Source organism: Leptopilina boulardi, unplaced genomic scaffold (genome assembly GCF_019393585.1).
Source record: "Leptopilina boulardi isolate dan_hultmark-lab unplaced genomic scaffold, ZJU_Lbou_2.1 LbouV2_364, whole genome shotgun sequence".
Classification (NCBI taxonomy): Eukaryota; Metazoa; Arthropoda; class Insecta; order Hymenoptera; family Figitidae; genus Leptopilina; species Leptopilina boulardi.
This window is the reverse complement of record NW_026137934.1, coordinates 720,467-746,665: the sequence shown is the minus strand read 5'-3', so window position 1 is coordinate 746,665 and position 26,199 is coordinate 720,467. Positions and strand designations below refer to the sequence as shown.

Sequence of the window (26,199 nt, the reverse complement as noted above, 5' to 3'; positions counted from 1 at the left end):
ATTCGCCGTCAACTATATGTATACAATAAAAAGGGTAAGAAGCAATTTCTCGCTGGATTACATTACATGCATATTAGAATGGCTTCTGTTTACATTGTGAGGTTTCCTTTCTAATTCAAATAAGTATATGAAAAAAGACATTAAAATTTTTATTTCAAATCAGATGAACTTCAAATCATCTGCAAATTATCAACAGAATGATAATATTTTTCATTATAGTGAAAGAGGAGGGACCCCTTTTTCATTAAGAGATTAAAAAGTTCCAACATTGAAACATGTTTTAAAAATCTATTTCTAATCTTGAAATAAAGAACAGGTTAATTATTTTGAATTGTAAATATGCGCGTATCAAAATCAATAAAATTTCTGAAATATTTTATATAATATGGGGGTAAAATTTGGTCCTGCGAGAAAGATGAAAAACATCTGGTACGAGTGTCAAAGAGTAGACATGTAGTAAAGAGGGCAGATTGTACACACACACACACACACACCCTCACAAGCTTTTCTGCCTGTCGATCGGTTTCTCCACTTTCCAGTTTCCACCTTTTATCTACGCGTTCCTACACCAATCTTGCCTTCTCACTTCTGTTCTCGATACCCCCCTCACAACATAGTTTTTGTATCTTCTTACAATCGAAAACCAAACCACCTGGTAACACTTTTCAATGGTTATATGCATCCGGCTCTTCACTGAACACATTTCACGATATACAAATTTTTTTAAAGCACAGTTTACTATATGTTTCTTTTTACAGAAACTGCTATTTTAAAAATTACACTATGATTTAACTAAATTATAGCAAAACAAGTCAGAGAAAAAGGAATTGTTAAATCGAATAATCGGATTATATTATTTTGTATAGAAATAACAAGTCTGGTTTGTCGTCGTGATAACACATTTTTTGTTTTCTCAAACTGCTATTACAATTTCGAATTCGAACCTGAAACAAATAAATTTTGTTTCGTTGCTTCAACAATTCTGTATTGTTGTAGTAACAAATTCCTTAATAATAATACTAACAATATATATATTCGTTGGTATAACAATATACAAATTTGTTGTAAGAAATACTAAAATTTTATTGTAACAACTAAAAATTTGTTATAGTAACAAATATATTGTTAATGCAACAATGAAGGTTTGTTATAGCGACCAAATAAAATTTGTAAGTTTCAGTGGTTTAGTAAGTCAACTATCAAACGGTAGTTGAAGATTTCAGCTAAATTTTTTTGTCATTGTACTAATTCAGCACAGGAAAAAAAAGTCTTACTCCGAGCATAGTCTAATTTTTTATTTTGATTAGAAAGTAACCGATAACTAATATTAATCACAAATAATGGTCTAAAAATAAACCGTTGAGGTTTTAATGAAAAACGAGATATTAATATGACAAATATTTAGTTCTATTAGATTCAAAACAAGCCTTTCTGGTCTTGGACTCAATACAAAATTTTATTCGCTCGAAATGAGACGTTAAAAGTCTTCTAGAATTAATTCAAAAGACTTACATATTCATTCCTGTATAAAAAATTTAAAACTATGTTTATAAAACATTTTCATATCATGAATTGTTGTTTGTGTCCTATAAATTCAGCTTTAATTGTTATCAGTGTGAAAATAATGTTATATATACGACATAATTTTATTACAATTTTCTCACAAATATAAAAATTATGTTAGCTAATTTTTATACCGCGCAGTGGTTTGATTTAAGCCCAGTTTCGGGCTTGTGGCTACTTTCTATTTCGAAAGGCTTAAAGTAAGACTTATTCTATGAGCGAGTTAGAAACTATATCGGTCTAGTTTGTGTCCCATATTGAAACTAGCTTCTTTTCGGGTTTGAAACAAAACTTATTTTTTTCCTGTGAGATTTAGGGATAAATTACTATACAACTATATGAAATTTTGTGGTAAAATTTATAAGAAAAATTTGACTATAATAATCCATCAGATACTATTTAAAATGTCTAAAATATGATATTTGAGAATAATAAAAAAAAATATTGATTCAAGAAGAAGTCCTAGTTTTCGTCAACCCTTTTCACTTTGCTTTCCGAGGAAATTGGCAGGGTGCAAACCCCTTTTGTATGCCACAATACACAGTGGCATGCATATATATACCCGAATTGGTAAACAGCTGCGAATGCCATTTCAATAACAGAGCAGATCGTATTTTGGTGGAACAGTCCAGTTCATGCTTTTGGCTCTTTGATCCCGCCCAAAGCGTCTGGAATAAATTCTTTTCTATCGACAAATCTTGTGTGTACATTGTTACATAGTGGCTTACAAGCCTTTCCAATATTCGTACTACATCATACACAGTTGCATTCCTACCAATTTTTCGATACAATTTATATACACAAGCCGATTTTCAAAGATATCGAGAAAGCTATATTTATTATAAATATAACATACTAAATTAATGTTGACAATACACGAAAGAAAAAGGAGAAATATTTTTTATAGTGAAAGAATAGTATGAGAATTTTTCACGCAAAAATGACATTGTTGTGATGCTAAGCTACCTCCGATAGAATTGAACAAGAAATATCTGAAATACTTTGTCGAGTGACAAAATCTACGAGACCTGTTTTGCGTACTTCAAATATATATATATATATATATATAAGTAACGAGTAAAATGTCGTTTTACCTATTTGCTGCAAAATCGACAACTAAATTGAATGTGTTCTGTAAAGAAATTTTCACAACAAAACTATTATTATTCAATTTCCTTTCAATGGATAAACTTCTACTTCTGAGGGCGCAAATACACTTAAATTCGATTCCTCGAGGGATATTATTCTTTCGTCTTTCTTCAACACGACACACACATATATAGAAACTCTCCAAAACTTACCAACTTGTTTCTTAAGAAGCATAAGACGTAACCACTATAAGAAAATTCAACGAAAGTTTCTCAAAATTCTATATTGTAAAATGTGTATATATTTTTTGTTGTTAAGGCCAAATAATTTTGATTTTCGATGCAAAAAAATTTAATCAGACATTAGAAATGACATCATATGAGTGTAAAATAGTACTAATGAACATATATTTAAATTTAATAATAATAATGTGATAAAAAATTAAGTGGCATAAAATTTCACTTACTTAGAGAGAGTTATTTGGAAACAAATATTGACAAATCTAACATAACTTCAATATAGTATAGGGAACATACGATTTTGCTATACTGAGTTTAGTGGGAGCAGGTTAAACAGTCCACGTAATGCATTAACGTCGGTGTTTGCTCGCATGTAGCGATATTGTACAATAGCGGTTTCCTGTGTTGACCGCTGATGTACCAAGATTAATCTCCTTTATGAATTTCCGGATGGTTAAGCTCTGCGGCAATTTGAATTCCAATCTGTTTCCTTCGATTTAGCCACGATTAAATGCTACAGCTATTCATTTACCCATTCAATTCAAGTAAACAACTTTAAATAAAATGGTAACACGTTATATAATCTAATAATTTGTCCATATAGTTTGTAATGATAATAATATTATCAAATCATTAGACATTCTATTCAGACAATATTGACGATGCGAATGTTTAACCAATTGCGAATAACACGCATATGCTAAATCCCTATATACACGAGAATTTGACATCATTTCTTACTCATCAAAACAATAATTTATTCGTAATTATTATATTTAGGAATTAATTATATTTGAATTACAAGAACACTGAGAGAAATAAAACCATATATGGACAAAAAATGGAGAAACTTCCACAAGGAAAAATAATAACGAAGAACATTTGAATAAAAAATCAATGCCACAAAAGAGTTTTAAAATAAAATTTTATAGACCTACAAAATTTTTTTTATATTAAAAAGTTTGTAAAACTTCTTTTGATTATTTTACACTATAGAGAAAAGTGTATTTCTTTGCATAAAAAAATATGTGTGTCTCCGAGGGTTTTAATTTATCTATATACTTAACTCATTCATATTAATTAAACTTATACTTTTTTAATAACAAAATTAAACATGATATATGAGGCGAAGGAGGGCTAATTTTCCCAGCAAATTATTTTTAACATCAAAAAAGTTTTCGCAGGGTACTGTAATTAATCAAAACAACTTTTTTCGGGAATATAGCAAACGGAATTTTCAAATATATATGTATGTATAACTTTTACACCCAAAAAACTCTGAATTCATACTCCATTTAATTTGAAAACTGATAATGATGACAAGTAACCGTAAGTGGTTAAAACCCCAAAGGAGTTTATATTCATCGCTGCAGCGTATTATATGCGATTCTAAACTTTTGTTTGTTATCACTATTCCCAAAACAATTTACGTCCAACATTATATGGGTCGTTCATAAATTAGAATGAAGGTAATTTGATTCAATGATAAAAATTAATTTTGTTTAAAAATTAAATATTTATTTAAATCAGGTATGTTAGTCGATAAATAAAAACTTGTGGATAAAACGCCCCCTTAATTCTGAAAATTTATAATGACCATATTATAATTATTCTTATAGCTATTTAAGAAACCCTATTTTCTACCCATAAAAAAGTGTATATTTAACAATGTGAGCAGGTTGAAAGTCAATTCAGTACCGTAAAAAATTCATTTAACGCTGCTGAAAACCAATTTACGCCTGTTAAAATTCTTTTAATGTTGTTGAAAGGTAAGCAGATATAAGTATCCCTTGGGATATAGATTCAGGTTAATCCTCGACATTGGGCATCAGGCACGAAGCCCATTTCGCACAGTGCTTAGTCGCTTAGTGTCACGTTTTTCCTGTTTAGGTTTTGAACAGGTGCTTTAAAAAAAAACCCCTGTTGTCCTTGAAGCTGGGCCAAAAATTCCAAATAGGACAATAATTCCTCATTAAAAACACATATTTTGTATAACCGTCACGAAATTCGAACACCCACTATATTTATAGCTTCATGTCTTTTATTCAAAATGACTATACTTCGTGATTTCGAATAAGTTAAAGCGATTTAAAAATTCCTTATACGCCTTTTTGAGACTATTTATAGGAATCTATTCTATACACCAATCTAAAGAATTCAATATAATGATTTATAATTATTGAATGATGGAAACTAATCCATTTCTATACTAAAGATTTATATTAGTTGTATCAACCTGTATTCGTAAATATTTAATAACGAAATATTTGAACCAAAAAAAAAAATGTTTTCAATGTAAACAATTTTTGGAACGATTACGAAATATGTTTCTTTTTTTTTGTCAACAACAAAAAATATTTTCTCAATGTAAGTGAAATGCCGTTTTAAAATCCATATGCTAATTCTGAAGGATCCTTAAAAACCAATGTAATTGCGAATTTCCACATACTTAATAAAATTAAAATGCATTTAAATGTATATATGTAAAAATTATTATATATTTTTTGAAATGAAAATAATGTTCTTTCTTCTTTGTATATAATACTCATTTTACGTGTTATAATTAAACGACTTTATATGCAAAAGTTTTTGTAAAAAAAAATTGCTTTTTGAAAACCTTCTTTCTTTGTGCATGGGAGATCCTGCAATAAAATGCCGAAACATTGCGGATTGCAGGGAATGTAAAAGGATTCCACGATTCCGCACTAAGTAGAAAATAAATTCCAGTCTGTATTGGTAAAACCAGACATTAAGCTCTTACTTTGTTGGCAGTGACGATAAAACGGTTCAGTATACAAATGAAAACATTTACCCTTCCTGTATGAGAACAACCCAGCAGGACATTCCATTTACAAGTTTTCTTGGACTCTTTTATATATAGTGAAGGTGTGCAGGTTTAACATAGTTTGTGAGAAGAAAAAAAATGAAATAGAAAAGGTTGCGAGAAATGGAGAAAGAGAGAGAAACTGAAAATGTATATAAACGTAAAATTGAAGGAGACGGCAAAGGAGAAACCGTGGTGAGACGAGGATAATAATGACACAGGACGAACGTGCATTGGAATTTTAATGCTACTGTGAGAAAACTGCTGGAAAACATCTTAAATCTCGTTCTTTTTTTTTCATTTTAAGTATTATTGAAAAATAGATAGCAGTTATTGCTGAAATGACTTAATTAATTAATACTATATTCACCGAGCAAGTAACTATTTATTGTATCTTAATTAAAATGAATAAAATATACATTTTAATTTTGTTCTTCTAAATGATAAAAATACAAGTTTTAAGAAATAAAAAAGAATAATAATAATAATAATAATAATGACCAAGTTTAACAAAGAATCAGATTCTAAAATAAGTTCAATTTTGCAGTTTCCTTATTTGTAATAAAATAAAAATTTATTTTTAATATTATGAGCCATTATAAATTGGATTTTTTGTAGATAAAAATTAAAATTTATTTATACATTACGAAAAGGTAATATTTTAGATAATATCTAATAATTCACTAAAAGATTTGATTTAGAAAGAATCTTTATAAAATAAAAAATAAAATTTAAAAATTCATCTTTATATTCACGATTTCGAGGAAGTGTTTGGTTATGGAAGAATTAAAAAATATTTTAATGGAAATTAAAATCAGTTTACTAGGGTGGTCAATCGGGTGGGTGGGGGAGGGAATACTTTATGATGAATATATATATATTTTTCTGGGATTTGATTTGGGGACCACCAATGGGATCCTATTTCACCAGATGGACAAAAGAAAGTAGCATAGGGCGGCTTCGCGTGTGTAAATAGAGACACCAAAACAGGAGGTTCCTTAGAGGGGGGGACTTAACGATCGTGGGCGTGGGTTTGCCTTTGTCCGCGGCGGTACAAATTATGTCGAACAGGCCCAAAATCACCCTCTGTAATTTGCGAGCTGCTTGTTTTGTCGCAGACCGCCTATACTGACAGATGGTCAGCAAGCTTCAATGTACCTTATATTATTATATATATATACACACAATAACCATGCTATATACACCAAACAGTAATATTGCATATATTTCAAGGGTCAACAAAATCAACTCTATATGAAATAATTAACTTTTCACAAAATGTAAACTGCGGCGTACACCTCTAAAAAAAATTTCTCCCGCTTTTCAAAGGCAATTATGAAACAATAATGAATTTACTTTTAACTAACACATAGATTTTTAATCATTTTCAAAATTTAATATTCTTCACCTTTACGCAATCTATAAAATTGTTTTTTTTTTCCCAAAAATATTCTAAAAAGGATTTATAAACCCAAGAGGCAAATTTATTTGATTTGTCTGAAAAATTGGTGGAAATAAATGGTGACAGCTGGTTTATTACGTAACAGAGAGTGAATGGCTCTAAACTATAAAAGAACGATTCCAACCTTGTCATTGGCAATAAAAATGGTGTGGCACTCCCTGTTATGTCCATAAAGGAAAATTGGTGTGAAGGGACACACAGATTTTGAGAGAAAAAAAAAAACAGTTGCAAATAGTCCAAGACTCATACATACAGGGGGGATATAAGAGAAAGAGCTCGATCTCGTTTGATTTTCTGAAAGGTTTGCCGCCAAACAACAACGAACGATCAAACGCGAAACATAGGCTTGTCTTTTCTGACTTTTTTTTCCCTTATAGCTTTCGAGGAGGAGAGAAAAATATGTTACTGCCACGAATAAGTAAGAACGAAAGAAAAATACGTGATGTGCCCAAGGCAACATATAATAGCCATTGGGCACAACGCGGCAAAGCTCAAGACTTGTAACAAGACGTTTGTTGGTTCTTCGCGCGGCACATTATTTCCTTTACCTTTTGTAATCGGTTTACCTGTTTACAATCACGGCTGCGGGTAGGTTAGCGAATAATAATGGTTTCCTGGCAAGCGGTCATTAGCCAAACAAAGGTTCATTCTTTTTATTTTTTTGCTAAATTGAAAAAGATTTCTGACGAAAAATATAAGGATAGGAAGAACCAAGATTTGACATCTTTATGTGTTTTGCGAGAGCATCAGTAAATAGGATTTTAGCGAGAAATACTTTTCCTCAGTACTTCATAATTCACTAGACTAATCCAATAATATTTAGAGCGAGAACCAAAAACTAGTGAATGACTATACACCGCAGTGAGAAGAGAAACATTGTCATGCGAAAGTAAGAAACTTTTCTCATCGATGAGTGAGTGAAATCAAGTTTGCCAACCTAGAAGACGTGTTGGTAAGTTGAATTTTTTCTTAAGGAACTATTCAATACCTACCTTACCAACACGTCTTCTAGGTTGGCACTATTTACTCTCACTAAAATTCGAATTAGTAAAAGATTTCTTTAAAAAAAATTTTAAAAAAACGATAAATTATCTATTCAAAGCTATACATTGTATAAGAACCCATAATAGAGAGGAAAGCTACGACATTCTTTTGCAATATCCGCATACACGTAAACTTCTCGAATGAAGATGAAGAAAAGAAATTTTTTTTTTTTTGGTTTTAAAAATCAATTCATTTTCAAATGTCTCCTTTGATATATATTTTATATATAGGATATATGTCGTTTGTGTTGGAGATAGTTTGCCGCATATTTATTACCAGACGATTTCACGCGTTTGTCCACACTTCCGACAGACACAAAGAGATAGCAATAATACGGGAGGTCAGTTTACCTACGTGTCTATTGGCAGACTTCGAAGGATCAAAGCTCCCTATATGTATATATCGACCCACACATTCCGCTCGATTTTACAGTTAACACCAGGTAGTGGACCACCCTCGAATTCCGGTTGATGTTGCCGATCAGATTGCACAGTTGATAGAATATACATAATATTCTAGTTTCATCCAACTTAACTTTTCTTTATGAGGCAATCACACCAAACATTTCAAATAAAATAATTAACGACTTCTATTCCTTTAATATAATATAAATATTGACAAACTTTTGATTTCACTCTTCACGGATTTATTAAAATAGAATTTAAAAAGGTAAAGAAGAAAATAGAAGACTTTTTTTTTTGTCACTATAAAAATGATGACACTGAAGTTACCAACGTTGAATCGACGAAAAGAATTTTTTTTTCTTCCTAACATTGAACATTTTCCCGCCTTGGTTGAGGATTTTTAGTGTTTAAGGATGTATTTGAGACTAAAATAAAGAAGTTTCATTTAAAAAAAATTGGTTCTTGGCCTTTAAACTAATCTGAAAACGAAAAATTTGTTCGTTGATTCGTCGAATCAACATTGGTAACTTTAGTGTCGTTAAAAATGGATAAATATCCTTGATACCAGAAGGTTGAAATTTGAGAATTACTATATCTATACTGTAAAAACTTGAAACTAATTTTAGATAATTAAAAAAGGGCTAAGAATATAAATTCGATTCAATGCAGAAACGTAAGTAAAAACACCTGTAGAGTCTGTAGATTGCAAAAAGGGGTGGCCGGTAAAATCCAATGCTGATAAAGCTTGATACCCTTGTTCCACATTTCGCCATATGATGGCACCACCCCTCAGCTTAGCCAATTCCTAAACCTTTAACTAGGTGGCAGCATTGATTAAACAATGTTCAAATAAGTCATTTTACTCAATTAATTTTAATTCGATTCTCATCATTAAATTAAAACCTATTTTTATATGCAAAATAAATTATAAATAAATTTTAACATATTAATTCAATAGTTTAAATAACAACATTAAATTATTCGTTATTTACAAATAAATTATTTACAATATAAATAATTTAATAAAAAATATTCAACGGTATATAAATTTAAAATTTCTTTTTTAAAAAAGAGAATTGTTTTAATAATCTATTTTTAAATCTATATAGTCAGTTTTATATCAGAATCGATGTTTTTGTATATTTTTTTTTTTAAGGATATCATCCTTTTTATTTGCTCTCGTTATTTTCCAATATATTCTTTGATATACGTATAAAGTCTATGAAATACCGGAAACAGAAGCGATGGCATAGAACAGAGTAAACACTGAAAATGGAAATTCCTGAATAATTCAACTGGAAAAATGATGATTCATCCGATAACCTTTTTGAAGAAAACAATTTTGTCTAGAACGATTTCGGTGTTTCTACAAAAGAACCAGCTACCGTCCAATTTTCTACTCGAGGAAACTTGTTTTTTTTTTATACAAAACACACTTGCATTTTAGTATTATAAAAATTTAAATAATTTGCTATTTTTAAATTATTTCTTAAATATATATTTTTTATGTTTTTATTATACATGTTTCTCCAACAGAAAAAAATTGCCAAAGACCTCCTATAAACGTTAATCAACCCTAACTTCTCTTTCAACGATACATTAAAAAAAATTCTTTTTTTTTTTATAAGAGATTAAATATAAGTTTCCTAAATTGACATTACATGTTGAGACATTTTTTTAATGTAAAAGCAAAAACATTAATAGTCGAAAAAAGTAATTAAGAATGATATAACTCAATGAGATGCATGTTAAGACGCAGTCGTCAGAATGATCGCGAGACTAAGATAACAAGTCGATCGACCAACCTGACGCCTCAGGTTCTAAGTTGTTGGTCGTCTGAGGTATAGTATATATCTTAAGAAGAAAAAGAGATTAAATATCGATTCATCCCTCGAACCAGATTTTGCCTCGTTAATCTCACACAAACACCGCTCTTCTATATGTCTCTATTTTAATTCAGATAAACCTTCAACAACACGATCTTCTTGTATTTCGATAAAAAAAATATATAAATTCTCACGAAACTTATACATAATCTTTTTTTTGTATTAAAAAATACTAAAAGTTAGTTATAAAATAAAAATACCTTCCAGATAAATTGATGGGATCGTAAGATTATTTATAATTAAATAAAAATTAACAGAAAAGTACAATAATATATTTGTACCGTAAACAGGGTCAAAGTTATAGTGATTAACTTTTTTCTATTTCAATCAGTGAAATTGCAGTGATCAGTCAAAGGAAACAAAATGTTTAATCACTCTTCTACAGTTCAACCCACAGTGAAAGATTGAATTGGCTATTTGATCCCCAATAAAATTTCTTTAATTAAAATCGTGAGAAATTACTAGAAATTAATTTAAAAATAATACAATAAGAAATTTTTATAATTAATAAAAAAAATTCATACATTATCTTTATCGAATTGAGTAAGACGATTATAAAATCATTTATTTGAATTAACAAAAGAAAGTGAGTTTGTAACGATAAAAATAAGATATTTAAATTTTATCAGGTGTTTAAATTTCTAGATTTCACCCCATGAAATAACTGCGCGATAGTCATTTTCAATTCCTCGCTTCTGATTAGACTTTTTGGATGGGTCATTTCAGGCGACGAGGTATGTGGCTCCCTCATCCTTCTGCTTATCTCAAGTGTTTCGAAATTGGGCATGTTTTGCTTCTATTGTCCCTAATTAGAAGCCGTTTAAACGTTCGCCTAACGAAATGACCGGTCGAGAAAAAAAAAGAAGATCAAGATAACGATAGAAAGAAAAGGAATGGTCAACGAAACAGTTCTCTTCGCATTCTGATCATTTCGAGTTGATGACAACATTTCTATATACATGTCTCAATATTTGCATTATATTGCACAAGCAACTTCTAATTTTTCTTTTATTTTCTTGCAATTTTTTAAATATAATTAAATATATATAAAAAAAATCAAACTTTTAGATATTTAAATATATTTTTCTATTTATGTAGTAAATTTTTCAATTAAATTATTTTATACATAAATACACGAGGAGAAAAGAATTGGATGAAATAACGTTCGTTCGTTTCGTCAATTTTTTTTATGATATAAAAATTCAGATAAACGAAAATTTTGTTTTTTAATGAAAAATTTGATTGAAACAAAAATTTAAAGAATGTTTCGAGTGTGTGTATTTGGAAAATTCATTTGACAGGTGAAATTTCATCCTTACACCCTTTAACTGTCTAACGTTATCTTGCTTATCAAAAGCGACATTTGACTTTTCGCAAGTGTCAACTAAGATTTATTAAAACCTAGCGTGAGTCGACGATAAGATAAGAAAACTATTACGAGGCCTGAGAGAATTTTTTCTCGGCAGCACTTTCTTCGAATGAGTAACAACGTACAAGAAAACACGAAGGAGGGATCTATCATGATATATACATATATATACCATCGTTCAACTAGTACAGATCAACAAGGATAAGAGCATGTATTTAAGAATGCTTTTAAGAGATTCATTCGGGTCCCTAGCTACTATAATAGATAGTCAGAGAGAGGTATCTTTCTAAAGCGTAACATCGACCCTCATGCTTTTTTTTTGCAAAAAAAGGACCACGAGCCGAGGCATTAAAAACGAGGACAACTAGCTCTCTTTCTTGGATTCTTAAAATCCAAAAGGAGATAACATTTCTTTTGATGATGATCTTCAACAGAATCTACAGTAAATACTAAAAGCTATGTCAATATATATATACGAGAATTCTCATTAAGATAAGTAAACAATTTTCAACTTTACTGCAAAGTTATTTAACAAATTTTCGAAAATTTGTTTCAAAAACTCACAGAATCAGAAAATAAATTTTTTTTATTAATATTATAATATACGATATATTTTTGTTATTTTACTTGTTAAGAGGAAGGGGATATAAAAATATTCACGATATTTTACTGTAACTTTACATGATATGAGGGAGAGGATATAAAAATTGGTTAAAAACGGGTGATGTAATTAGCCGAACGATTCTAACCTAAAATTTTTTTTTTCAAGAAATATCGTTTTTTCTTACTATCCAAAATAGAAATAATTATTGTAATTATATTGTTTCTCAAAAACAAATCCCATAAAAATATTTAAATCAGATAATACAATGTTTTGCGAAATTTGATTAAGGTTATATTATTTTACAAATAACGTTTCAAAATAATAAAAACTCACCCTCTAGCATGTTGTGTTATAATTTCCTTGAAGATGTATTTCGTCAGCATAGATAGTAGCATGATAATCCCTCGTTGAACAGTAAAAAAAGACGACTCCAAAATCACTATATATTACACTCACTCACTCGCCACTGATTAAATTCCACGCACTACTTATTAAACTTATACTCACTCGCCACTGGAAAAATTCCGCGCACTACTGAATTAATAAATAAAATTTTCCTAATTTAAATAATAACTTCTGTCTCTCCCTCTCTCTCTTGTTCCATCCTTTTAAAAGTCATTCTGATTTTATTAACCCATTAGGCCATCGTCTGTTTACAATTTAGTATACACCAATATAATGTTCCCGAAATTCCAGGTAGACTGCAGGTCAATGACATATATATGCGAGCCATATTATCGATGATATTGCTTTAATAATAAAAGCAATATATAATAAAGTCCGAAAGTTTAGAGTGAGGGTTAAAGGTCCTGGGAATCTAGAAGAGGGTGTCAGGTATGGAAATTTAAGGGACTGACATAGGTGTGTGGGAGAATGTTGTCGCGACGAATCCTGTCGACTGGTCGCCACCCTGACGCCCGTTAGCTTGTTCCTTTGAGCGGCGGAGAGAACGTTTACATTACTCGACCCGACGAATAATAATATTATGAATCACATATACCTTATATCCCCCGAGAGGCTATATGCATATGAGCCACAAAGTCAAAGGTTAGCCCGCCTCAAGAAGACGCGTTTCATTGTCCTTCCCGCTCAGTGCAAAATCTTGCCGCACCCTTTTTTGTTAAAAAAAGAAAAAAAAAGTTGCAATCTAGGCAAGACCGATGATGAAAGATATATAAAACTTGATAAAGCGTACGAATTTGTAATTTCTTCTTGCGTATTATTATATTGGTATACAATTTTGCACTATTATTAATTTTTAACAAAGTTCCAAACAAATGTTCATTAGATACAAACGAGATAAACCGAATACTAAAAAAATTTTTAACGCGGGAAAAAAAACCGCGCACTGAAAAAATGCCTTTCATGAATTATGCATAAGAATACTGGGGTACGTGGATATGTAGAAAAAAGGTTCAGTAATTTCTTACATTTGCGAAAAATTCAAGAAAAAGTTATTTCTCAAGAATCACCATAGGTTGAAGACAAGAAAATGTGGAATACTCCAATATTTATATACAAAGATGGCGTGACTTTAGAGACGAGAAGGTAATGACGAAAATATTCATCTCTAGAAGGAATCTCCTTGTTTGACAACATTGTATACACACTAATTTTATAAATGAGATTTTGTCGAAGATGAAAGTTAAAATTTTAATGAGCAAACACTTTTTTTATACTCCAAATTTAGATATTTTACGTTACACAATATGTGAGAGAGGAAAAGAACGACATTAACGTTACAAACTTAGTCACAGAATAATCAGCAAGCAAGATTGGGAAACTACGCGTTGAGAAATAGTTGCGCGCTTGTGATTGGTGGACAAATTTCTCGAACCAATTAGGAACATATATTATATGACACTACCCAACCTTGCTTCCTGAACACTCTTGTGACAAACTTCACGTCTTTCTCTATAAACAATAACGGAAAAAAGTGTCTGTTTGTTTATCAAATATTACGGTAAATTATTATAGATAAATATGAAACAAAGTTTTTTTCAACTGTTTGCATTTTTACCTTGTTAGTGTTGAGTTTTTTTCTATGTCATAACCATAAAGTTTCGAGAATTGGAAAAGATTTATTAATAATAAAATGAATGGGCAGTAAGAATACAAAATGAGTGAAATGTAAAGAGAAAAAAAACGACGGGTGTAGAATTTTTCATAATTTGCAGTGTGCAGCTTCTGGTGGGCCTCTTGTGTATATAGTCAGAACCACAACGCCCACAGAGAGAGGGATAACGAGGCAAAAGCATCATCGTTGTGAAGGTGAAGCAGCAATGGACCTTAACAGAAGAGTCGGTTTGAGAGACATAATTGATATCTCTGAAGGTGAAGTAGGAGGCGACTGAGTTATCCTGTAGGAAATTACAACAGCGTTGAGTCAACGAGGACACGAAAAGTCAGATGGACCACCACGATTGTAAGTAACCATAAGATCTTTTGCAGGCCGACCTAAGACCTGGCGGCTATATGCTTTTATATACATCTAACCAGCATTATTTAACTCCCTCAGCGGCATCGTAATCTTGCACAACTCTGAACAAACATAACCCCTCCTCTCCTCCACCATAATTGCTAATCACCACTTGCCATCGTCCACGGTTTTTTGTCCCTTTCATTTTCTTTCCGCGCCTTGATCTTTCCGACCCGAAATTCAGACAGGTGATAAGAAACACAACCTTCATTCATTAGGTTCTCACTCAATTTAATATCAATTGCAGTCAATTTCAATTTATAATAATTTATGTTAATCGAAAATTCTAACCTCAAAACTGTGTTGTCGAAAAAACATCAAGAAAGTATCAGCCAAAAGTTTTGAACGTTCAAATGAACGAAATTTTTTTTGCAACTTCTTTATGTACGAATTTTATTACAAAATATTTTTTTAAATATCTAAAAATAAGTTATTAATTTAATAATTGTTGAATTTATTGTTTTAATTTTACATGGTCATCATAATTTTTAATAATTTATAGATTGAAAAAAATATTTCGTTCATTTGAACGTTCAGAAATTTTGGCTCATAAGAAAGTGAAAATCACTCCTCGAAGAAAAGTTTAAAAATAAAAAAAAAAATACAGTAATCTTCTCTGTTTTGAGTTTAAATTGAAAATTTCGTCTTTTCACACAACTTTCTCGAATTTCTGCTTCATTGCACTTTATAAATCCGTATAGGTAGCCCAAAAGTGACAAACGACATTTTTGAGAAGTCTAATAAGCTGTAAATAATTAAACTTCGTGGATATTAGCGCGTGCCTCAGAGATGACACTGATGCGAATCCCAGTGGGTGGCCTTTAGGTCCATAGATATCTTCGTTCCGGTACCTTTTGTAGCTTCTTGTAATCATGTAATGGGCCGCCTACTAGGTTCTAAATTAACAGCAAATTAGTGCCGCGTCTGCGTCTTTTATATATTTCACCAAGACTATTTCTCCTCATAATTTTAATATGAAGCAAAAATTATCCCATTCTTCTGAGGACTCCAAATTTTTCAGTGCAATAATAATTTTTTCCCTTCTATCGCAAAAAATAATCTCACAATAATATAATTCAGGATTATTAAAAAATTCTCTTTTTTTTTACTAACTTTTTTGTCTATAAAAATTCTTTTTTTCAAAACATTTGTCATCAAGTTTTCAGTTGCAAAGTCCCAGAATGTCTTATTTCCAATCAATTAAATTTGATCGTTTCCATTTATATCCGTCAATCTTTTCTTAAAGAAAATATTTTTTCGACAATTTACTTTGCTGAAAATCTTGCCCTCGCAAACATATCCGATATACATCTCGTTCACTCTCTCTTATGACATTTCAACTGAAATTTTCATTTTCTATGGTTAATCTTTGTATTTATTAGATGCAATTGGAATTTCGAGCTTCTTAGTTGCTCTAGTCACCCTTTTGTGGTTTTCAGTGAATAGGATCAGAATCTAATCAAGCGTGAATAATCCAAATTTACCTGTTAAAGAAATCATCGTCAACAAGCCGTGAGGGGGTATATACGCGGTTTGGATGAAATCGCATTTACTTTTTTTTCTGGTTTGAGTTCAAAACGACTCTCGAGGACCATTCATGACACCGCTTTTGTTGTCAATGGAAATCTGAAAATGCGATTTCTTTCACTAACTTCCTGAATTGCCCTTCATACTTGTAATCGTTTCCTTTCAGTTGCACTGACACACAAGGGCGCAATATAAGATTAATTTTTTTTAAATATATATGGTATACCGAGAAAAATAAGATTTCTTGTTTAGATTTTATTGTAAAAAAATCTTTAACATCATTAAATTGATATTATATAAAAATAATAAACTTTGCAATGTAACAAAATTTTTAATTTTTATTAAATAATTGTATTTTTCATGACTTATTTTTATTTAAATGTCAGTTAATATTTCGGAAAAAAAAAATTATAGCTCTAAAGAATAGTTTATGTATAGACAATGATAGTTTTAATTATTTATAGTTTTATAGAGTAGACATTTCAATGAATTTTAATAACTGATTTATTTGTGTTTTTAATTTCCAGCCTCATCTCGTGAACAACTTGTATCTCAATATTCTTTTGAGGAGATAATCAAATTGCCGTAAGCGAAACCACCTTGTTTGTGCTCATAAATCAGAAATAGTCCCTCAACCTCGGTCCTCCCACATAGATATATAAGGTAAGGTCCAAAACTATCTAAGCAGCACTTTGGCTTATTATCCCTAACCGTTAAGGATAATGAGGCAAAGTGCTGCCGACCAGACGATCTACCAGCTGAACCTGTGTGTCCTCAAACTCTGCGGTAGGTATTGTATTTGAAAAACCACTATACTCTCTAAAAAAAAATATTGTGGGAATATTCATCACTGCAAAGCTTGAGGACATTCTTTACAATATTACTGTGCAGAGAATAATTTAACATTTTAGAAAACCAAAAAAAAATATGTTTAACAGAAAAATTTCAAACTAAAATATTTTTTGGTAACTAAATTCCTTCGTTAGTAAAAACACAAACCAAAATACATTTTAATTTAAAATGTTTAAATAAAATAGATTTTATATTTTGGTTTTTCAAATGCCATTAAAAAAATATTTTATATTAATATTTCAATTATTTTTTTAAATATTGAGTATACTAAAAATTAATTCTCGTTACTAAATTTCGCACAGACGCAAGATGGGTTGCCTGCAGTGCAGGCGTAAGTTTTGTAGCATTGTAGTTTCCGTCTTTATCAGAAAACTTATATAATTCAATAATTTTGAAATTCAAATTAAATTGAATTATTATTTTTGTTATTACAAAAAGCAATTGCTTGAATTTTGCTGTTTCGATTTTTAAAAATTTTACATTTTTTTATGCTATTAAATTAATAAGTATAATTAATCAAAATTGATTAACAATTTTTTAAAATATACATTAACTTACCACATTAACGAAATCCTGAAACGTAATCGCATGTGCACGGGTTTCTTTTGCCCTGACAAAAAGGATGTCTCTTTTATTTACTGGAATTTCAGCAAGCCAATCAGGACTTCTTAAAGCAACTAAAAAATCCTCAATTGGTATTTCTCCAAATCCTTCGGGATCGAACTGCAGAAATTATAAATTATTATTTAATTAAAATTTTAAAAATTATTTATTGAATTATAAATCAGTTTTCTTTAAATTGATATAATTTTAAATTAATTAAATTATTTAATTAAAATTTAGAAAAAGAGATATATAAAAATTCATACCTTATCAAATAATAATCGCCATCGCTGAAAATAAAAGTTTTTAAATTATTTTCAGATTTTCCTTGTCAAATCAGAGACTGTATTGAAACGAGAACTATTGAAATCAAATTGAATATGCTTACGTCGTTCAGCAACTCTCGACGATATTCGGATTCATCGATGTCAATTTCAGAAGCAAGATCAGTGTGATCTGTAACGTAACCATCACATGGACCACTATTTGCTTCACTTTGAGCGTATTCTTCCTCAATGGCACCGGCAATTGTCGGTATCGAAGTACCAGTTGCTAGCAGCATCTCTGCGAAAAGCACGTCATCACCAAGTAAAATTCATTTCTCCTTTCTTCAATCAACAGCAATGATGAATTCATAAATTTCTCATAGATATCTGAAAAAAATGAATTGAAAAATTAAATTATTCTTTTTGTTTTTCAAAATTAATCTTCAAATGATTTATTACTTTTATTTTTAAATATTTGAATTTTATTGCATTAATATTCTTGTTAGAAATTTATCAAATCGTTATTTTTATTTATTTTTTGTTAAATTTTTAAATAATCATTTGGCCTTAAATTTTCAAATTTTTATAAATCAAAAAAAGCAATTTTTTGATCAAAAAATTTACGAAACGAAAGAGGAAAATTTCTTTTTTAAACTTTTCTAAACGGTTCGCGTTATCTGAACTCCTAAAAATTCTTATATTTATGTTTATTTTTTCATTTCTAAAATTGTACCTAAAAATGCTTGAAAAACTAAAACTTTTAGAAAAGAAAAGTATATTCTTTCTTTGATTTAAAATCGCATTTATAGATTAAAAATTTTATACAAATAAAAAAATTCATTTCCTATTTAAAAAAAAACTTAATCAACAGAAGTTGAATTTTTCTTGTAACATTTTACTCGAATTAGATTGAGATTTCACTCCAATGGAGTGAAACTTTACGAATATATTGCAAAACTTTGAATAATTCAATTTTCACTTCATTGAAAAATATCACTACTAAAAATTCAGAGAAAATATTTTTTTTGCTGTAAATAAAAATAAGAATATCTTAATATTGTATAGTGCATGTAACTGGCAAAGTTAATATGGGTTTAAGTAAAAATATCGAGCGAGTAGTTGGTGAATTTGCCTTAAAGTACAAGAAGTGCCCTTGAAAATAGCCTCCTTGTGCAATCGTGGTTCCTGGTTAAAGTATAGGTACAGTGTACGTATTTCACGACAGTAGCGGGTTTCCATGGAGATGCGTCGATGGTGAATCCCCGCCGCCCCTTGTACGCGATGCACATCGTTCACCCTTCGCCCCCAACACCCTTACCCTAACCCCCTAAACTCATCCCCCTTCGTCTCCAACCCTCTAAACCTCCGAACCCTTCGTGTTTCTCTACCATCGTCCAAATGGATAGCAGAACCATGGACTACGACGCGCAAGACGTATTTTAAGGTCGACGACCGTCTACTTAACACAACTTTTTTTTTTCAAATCCCAACTCTACTCCCTTAACTTATTATTGAGTCTCCTTCTAGAAAGCTTTCTCTCTTCGAAACTTTCTGATTCTCTTTTTTACAATTTTCTCAAATTCTCTTACTATGGAATTTTTTTTATTATTTTCTTTATTCAACTATTCTCAATTCCCTTATACTGGAAAATTTATTTCTTGTCAATTCTTTTGACTTCTTAAAATTCTTATATTGTAATTTCACAAAATTACTTTTAATGAATTAAAGAATTATAATAGTATTTAGTTTTATAAAATTTCTTTTAATATATTTATGGAAAAAAATATATGAGTTAATTGTAAATATATTTTCAGGAAATAAAAGAACGGTAAAAGAAGATGGAAAAATATTGGAATATATATTCTGATGATTATGCAAATGCAGCTGTAAATGTTATAAATTCTTTTCTCGTAAAGTGTAAATAATCAAAAGCTCAAGACGCAATCAACTGCAGAACACTTTACGATATTATATACAAGTGAGTGTTTGAAGCAAAGTTTTTCTCTTGACGAATACGACCCCAATTCGAGTCTCCGTTCGATAGCGTTGCCGCAGTCACGCGAACGAGCAAACAGCTGTGTAATATCGATATAATGTGTTCACATATACGTACATTAAAATCGGATACATAATCCGTACGAGGTCGATTTCAACGTTGACATCTTTGAAAAACACATGCCGCAATATTCCTTCATCAATTTTTCGATGTTTTTTTATTTGTTATATTATTTAATCAATATTATAGAAGTTAAATTCAATAATACCACGAACACATTCCGTTAAATTCACTATAAAATAATTGCACAGAATTTATAGAGAAAGAAAATCGAAAACAAATTTTATTTATGCGAATTAGAAAAACCGGCACTTTTGTTATTTACCGCATCCACGTGGGAGGTGGAAGTCACTTCCGCGCACGTGGCTTCAAGTGGAAGGAAATCCTTCAGGAGTATATAGGGATTAACTTTTAATTTTTAAAAATATTTCTTAGTTTATTAATTTATTTCTCAAGAGATTTTGGTTTTTTTTATATTTGGCAGGCATTTATGATTGAAATAGAAAAGTTTTTGTATACAATAATATCTACATATACATGAAATGGTAAACATGCGCAAGTTTTAACGTTTATAAATAGATGTTATGGACGAATGTTTTTGAGGTGTTTTTTTTTACATTTAATTTAAAAAGGGTGGATGAAAGGAAGGCTACGGATTTAAAACCACGTGGGTTTTCGGACGGAAAGAATATTTGCGATATGGCCAACGTATGCGACTGGCGTCACGCGACTGACGAGGGGTCTACAGCCCTCCTCGGCTTTCTCACCCTGTAACCACCCCCGCAAAACTCTACTGGCTCGTTGAACCCCCTAGAGCACGCGGGTGGTTTACATAGAATTCATTTTCTCTTCCTTTCTTAACATATATGTATATTCCATACATTCCAAATGAAAAAAATAAAATCAAATAATTTTATTTTTTTATTAAAAAAATTTTTAAAGCGATATTTGAAAAAGTTAATTATTAAATATCGAAAGAATTTCAATAACAATTATTTTTTAAATTTAATTATTGTACGCAATAAAATTTTTTTTTCAAAATTTTTAGGTGTCTAACTCTTGAAGAAAATGGTTGAGGAAATTTGATTAGACCAAAAGAAGAAAAATTCGTCTGTTTGGAAAGATTATTTTATCTTTGAGTGCCGATCCAGATGTTCTCTGTAAGTACTTTTTTCATTGGTTAATTTTATATTAAAATTTAAACATTGATTTCGAAATGTTTGATTGATCAATTGATTTAAAATTTTTTTAAATATAGAAATTAAAATTTGAAAAATGAGGTTTCTTCTCAATGAAATGAACAATATAATTTGGTTTGCAATTGTTGCCTTTATTTACAAATGTTTCGATATTCATTAATGTATTTGGTAACAAAAGTGTATTATTGCACATATACAGAATAATCGTTATACCACCGGCGAAAAATGAATAACAATGCCTCCACATAATAAAAACAATACCGATACAATTGGATTCAATGTAAAGTCGCATCGCATTATATATATTTTTTTTTATACATATATATTTATATCAGTCATAAAATTCACATATAATATATTCGCCATTATTAATCATAGTCTTAATAATTATATTTAGAACAAATCATGAAGAGATCCATCATATTATATTAACGAAAAAAAATTATTAATTACAATTTTTTAACGTATACCTATGACAAATTTTTAGGCCGAACAACTTACGAGAAGCCAGTCACTTATCAACTTTTTCTGCGACTGTGTTTAGTTTTTTTTTTTTTAAATTCTTCAACGTTTGTCTTTAATCAACACTATACTGATATATAACACTTGTGTGTTTGAAATTAATGATGTTCTTTTCTTATAGACCGGCACGGATTTACATTTTCTCTAACACATATTTATTACGAAAAAAAATAGTTTTTACAAAAATAACGACTTTTAAAAATTTGACATAATTTTTACGATCGTGGGCCTTTTTTATAGATCGTGTTAAACATTTTATAATTCATAGTATATATGCACTGCCAAGAATTCATAGTTTTCAATACAAAATTTATTTTTTATTCCGCTGGTTAAAGGAATTTTATTTAAATGTCAAAGTTTTTAATTAAAAAATTCACTCTCCTTTTTTAGAATAAACAACCGTCAAAATTAAAATATATTTTATTTTTTTTATAATAATATTAAACCCTGAATTAAAAAGCCAGTGAATGAAAATGATTTCTCGAATAGCTATTCGTCTATAATATAGAATATAGTTTTGTAATTTATAAAACTATAATTATAGAGTTAAAGAATGATATTAATTTGTCATTGTAAAAGTAAATAGAGGCCCTGAAATCTAGTCATTAAACTACTGTGGCAGGGCTTCAATCTTTTGTTTGTTTGTTTTTTTTTCTATTGTAGCACATTCAGTGTATATACAATGCCTGCAATTTATTTCTAAAAAATTCACAATATCCAGTTTTTGCAAGAGTGTATAACATAAGTCCTTACTCGATTGATATAAAATTAATTTTTAACAATTATAAATAATATTGTTTCATACAATAAAGTTTTGTCATGCTAAAATTAAATTTAGAACATGTTTTAAACTTGTATATTCTAAATTATAACTTCAACTAAATTTTCGTATTTACATTATCATAAGGAACAATTATACAAAGCGTACCAGTGATTTTATCAGAGCCAAATATATAACATATAAAAATTCTATTAAAGTATTGCAATCTTCTCTAATTAATTTTGCAAAACTTAAATTTTTTGGCATTTATTTGCTTATAAAACGTTGAGAGTAATTGTAACTTTGACTCTGATTACTGCACATAGAGCTTAAAATAATAATAATAATAATAATAATAATAAAATTCTTTACAGATTTAGGAAACAACGACACGACAATTAATGCAGTTTTTCATCTGTTATTTTTAAACAGAATTTCTTTAGCACTATATATCATTTGAAAGTAGGAACTCAATGCTAATTAACAAAAGCTCTAAACAATCGCAATTTTACAATAGAGTGTAATGTTATTAGAAATCCAAATAACGCGCAAGTAATAATTAATTACTTGGTTATCTATCTTAAATTTATAATATTTCTTACAATACTGTCAATTCGTGAGCGTGGGTCGCACAGAAAATATTTTCTGCTCTAATTTATATTTAAATGCAAATCAATGCATTATTTAAGCTCTGTTTTTTTAATTTACAACCCTAAGAAAAGTTTTCAATTCTAACAAACTATAAGTACTCGTTTTTCATCTTGTTTCAAGATTTTCGAATTTCGAAATTAGAATAGGTCTGAATATTTTAGAATTAAATATTTTTATTTATACGTTTGCAAAATTTGTATTTAAAATCAATGTCAAAAATTATATATTATCAAATATTTTTTTTCTTTATTAAAAATTTCATTTCAATTATTATTATTATTATTTTATTTTAACTTTAAATTGTAAATTAAAAATTCATTCATACATAAAAATAAAATTTTTTTTATTAATAATGTGAACCCATTCTCACTGATTGATCAGACTCGTTCGGTGTAGTTGTTGTAAATGTGTTTTTTTTTTAGGTCCGATATGACTTTCACTTTAGGCGTATGAAAAATAATTGTAAAGTGAGATTTTAAGATTTCTTTTTAAAGATCAGACTCGAGAAAGCTTGAGGGTGTTTCAGGCCGGACGTTTATTACATGACGATAACAACGATATTGTTATTATTTCCAGACAATGTAGAGAAAGATTTTTTTTTATTTATTAATGATGGAACTATAAGAACACAGATTAAAATCTTTAAGTTATTCGAAATTTTTGTTCAAGATTTTCAAATTTATATTTTAAAAAACTTGACTAAAGTGTGTTCGAATTTAAAAATATCTAAATTTCTATTTCTTAGAGTTGATTTTATATTCAAATTTAAATGCACTCTATAGATTTTAAGGAATTTCAATTTTCAAGGATGTTTTATTTAAAGACTTTCATTTTTTGATGTTCTGAGCTTCTAATTTAAAAAAATCTTTATTTAAACTCAAAATTAACTTTGTAATTAATTTTTCATTTACATTTTAACTAATTTTTAAGGGTTTTTGAATTAGAAAACTCAGTTTTTAATTATATAATTAAAGATAATATTTTAGATATTTTTGTTTATTTAATATTATCTTTAAAAAATATGTAATTATTCCCATTTTTAATAACTAGGACGTCCTGCATACTTTTTTAAGAACATTGTACAAAATTTGAGTACATTGACCGACTAAAAACTGAACACGTTATACCTTTCAACAGCATTACTATATTTTAACTCGACGCATAAAATATACAAATCAGCGCTCGAAATCGGGAAAAATGAGAAATAAAAATATTGTACTGGACGGTACTTGGGTGAACGTATATCGTAAACGAAGCTTTTGTTTGTGAAAAATCTTCGAGATTCACAGGACTGAGTTCTTTATAATTCGTTTGAATTTATAAATATCGTTTTTCTTTTTTTTTTTTCAAAAAAAAATTGTTTAGTTTTATATTCGTAAAACAAGAAAATAATACTTTTTCGCGCATCATAACACTTGATTTACTTAACAAGATGAATTTTCAATTTATTTAGAATTCATCATTTTATCAGCTCTCGCCGGTTCTGTCAATAAAATTCTTACAGTAAATTCCCACGTTGAGTTTCCTAATTTCCTTTATTTGACTAGAACTCATATTCCAAATTTCGCATAGATCTGTAAATAGATTTTAAGATAAGAAATATTTCTAAATTTTTTTTTCTAAGAAAAAAATTTTTTAAAAATCAAAACCAAATTTTGCTAATGTAACAAAAGGAAAACTCACAAATAGAGATTGACGGTTACTTGAGCCGTTGCGTTACGTTCGCCAGGGCAACAGCAAAAGCTTGTAAAGCACTAAAAGGATATTGGAAATCCAATGTGTAAGCATTTCCATCTATTCTTCCAAATTGCATTACCTGCAAAAAAATGTTGATTTTTAATTAATTAATTTTAATAAAAATTTTCAATTATCGAAAAAAATTAACTTTTCTAGTTTTTACTATTGTTTCACATGTAAATTATTTTCTCCTCACAAAAATTGCTTTAATTGAAAATTACAATTTCAAATATTTTTGTTTTATAAATGAATTTACAAACCTGTTTTCCTCTAAATTCAATTTGGAAATTCTTCGCACTTTCCTGAGTGACCCGTCCACCAAAATCGAGTTGATAAACTTGACTAGCATCATTCCACAACGGTGCTTTATTATGCATCACTAACTCTCTTCGAACCACTTCCGGTTTTTGTCCTCCGCCAGCTCTTTGTTTCAACTGAATACATAATTCATGAATTATAAATATCTCGAAATCTAGTTAATAAATTAAATTTAGATTTATTTTTAAAAACAAAAATTTATTATTTTTTTCAGATACTTTGTCGTTAGCAAACCTTTTGTCGAAGTTGTTTCTTTTGGAATGTCTCCAGATCTCGATAACTTTTCGAGGTTTCATCAAGAAGTGGAGCTTCATCATCTGAACTTTCATTCTTATTTTTTCTACTTCTTCGACTTAATAAAGGACTGGAAAGAAGTCGTCTTCTAATCGGAGAAGCAGAGGCTGGTCTCTTGCCTTTTTTCGAAGGAGCTGGACTACTTGGTGAGCTTCTTGGTAACCTTTTTTTTAAACATAATATTTAATTTTTTTCAATATTTTTAATTTTTCTAAATTAAAGAAAATAATCGGGATTTGAAATTAGCTGGAATTTTATTTAAATATTAAGAATTGTTTTTTAGTCAAAAAATTACCTGATTGATGAACGAGGCGATGGCGGTGGTAAAGAATGACATTCATCGAAATCTTTAAGTCTTGCAGCCAATCCATCCAAAGAAGAAGCCATTGAACCACTTGCACTAGAACCTCTAAAATTTTAGGATTTTCACGATTTTATTTCTTTTTTTTTA

At 29.4% G+C, this 26,199-nt stretch overlaps 3 protein-coding genes and 1 long non-coding RNA gene across 9 annotated transcripts in view; 1 reads left to right on the top strand and 3 right to left on the bottom strand.

Annotated features, from left to right (window-relative positions):
- LOC127286894 (protein rhomboid) overlaps window positions 1–14,227 on the bottom strand; it is a 285,703-nt gene extending 271,476 nt beyond the window's left edge. Inside the window, exon 1 of the mRNA XM_051313517.1 lies at window positions 12,818–14,227. The gene's annotated coding sequence lies outside the window, so the exon portion shown is untranslated. The remainder of the gene's footprint in view (window positions 1–12,817) is intronic.
- Window positions 14,228–14,366: 139 nt separating this feature from the next.
- The window catches only part of LOC127286890 (uncharacterized), a 40,321-nt gene continuing 28,488 nt past the window's right edge, over window positions 14,367–26,199 (top strand). For 3 of the 5 annotated variants that reach the window (XR_007843805.1, XR_007843803.1, XR_007843806.1), the window contains exons 1-7: window positions 14,367–14,447; window positions 14,662–14,909; window positions 17,018–17,153; window positions 18,267–18,533; window positions 20,026–20,189; window positions 21,316–21,427; window positions 25,669–25,894. This is a non-coding gene — a long non-coding RNA (uncharacterized LOC127286890). The other 2 variants (XR_007843807.1, XR_007843804.1) reach the window with 2 other exon arrangements.
- On the bottom strand, window positions 17,892–18,507 carry LOC127286889 (uncharacterized). Its single transcript, XM_051313515.1, has 3 exons — window positions 18,334–18,507; window positions 18,212–18,235; window positions 17,892–18,065 (listed from the first exon to the last, which is right to left on the bottom strand). Exons 1-3 carry the CDS (start codon window positions 18,505–18,507, stop codon window positions 17,892–17,894), a joined length of 372 nt encoding a protein of 123 aa, XP_051169472.1.
- LOC127286864 (tubby-related protein 4) overlaps window positions 21,577–26,199 on the bottom strand; it is a 36,791-nt gene continuing 32,168 nt past the window's right edge. The window contains exons 12-16 of one of the 2 annotated variants that reach the window (XM_051313470.1): window positions 26,044–26,157; window positions 25,689–25,911; window positions 25,397–25,570; window positions 25,083–25,215; window positions 21,577–24,973 (exon numbers count right to left, since the gene is read on the bottom strand). In XM_051313470.1, coding sequence (XP_051169427.1) covers window positions 25,099–25,215; window positions 25,397–25,570; window positions 25,689–25,911; window positions 26,044–26,157 — 628 coding nt within the window. In that variant the 3' untranslated portion in view covers window positions 21,577–24,973; window positions 25,083–25,098. The remainder of the gene's footprint in view (window positions 24,974–25,082; window positions 25,216–25,396; window positions 25,571–25,688; window positions 25,912–26,043; window positions 26,158–26,199) is intronic. The other variant, XM_051313471.1, reaches the window with a different exon arrangement.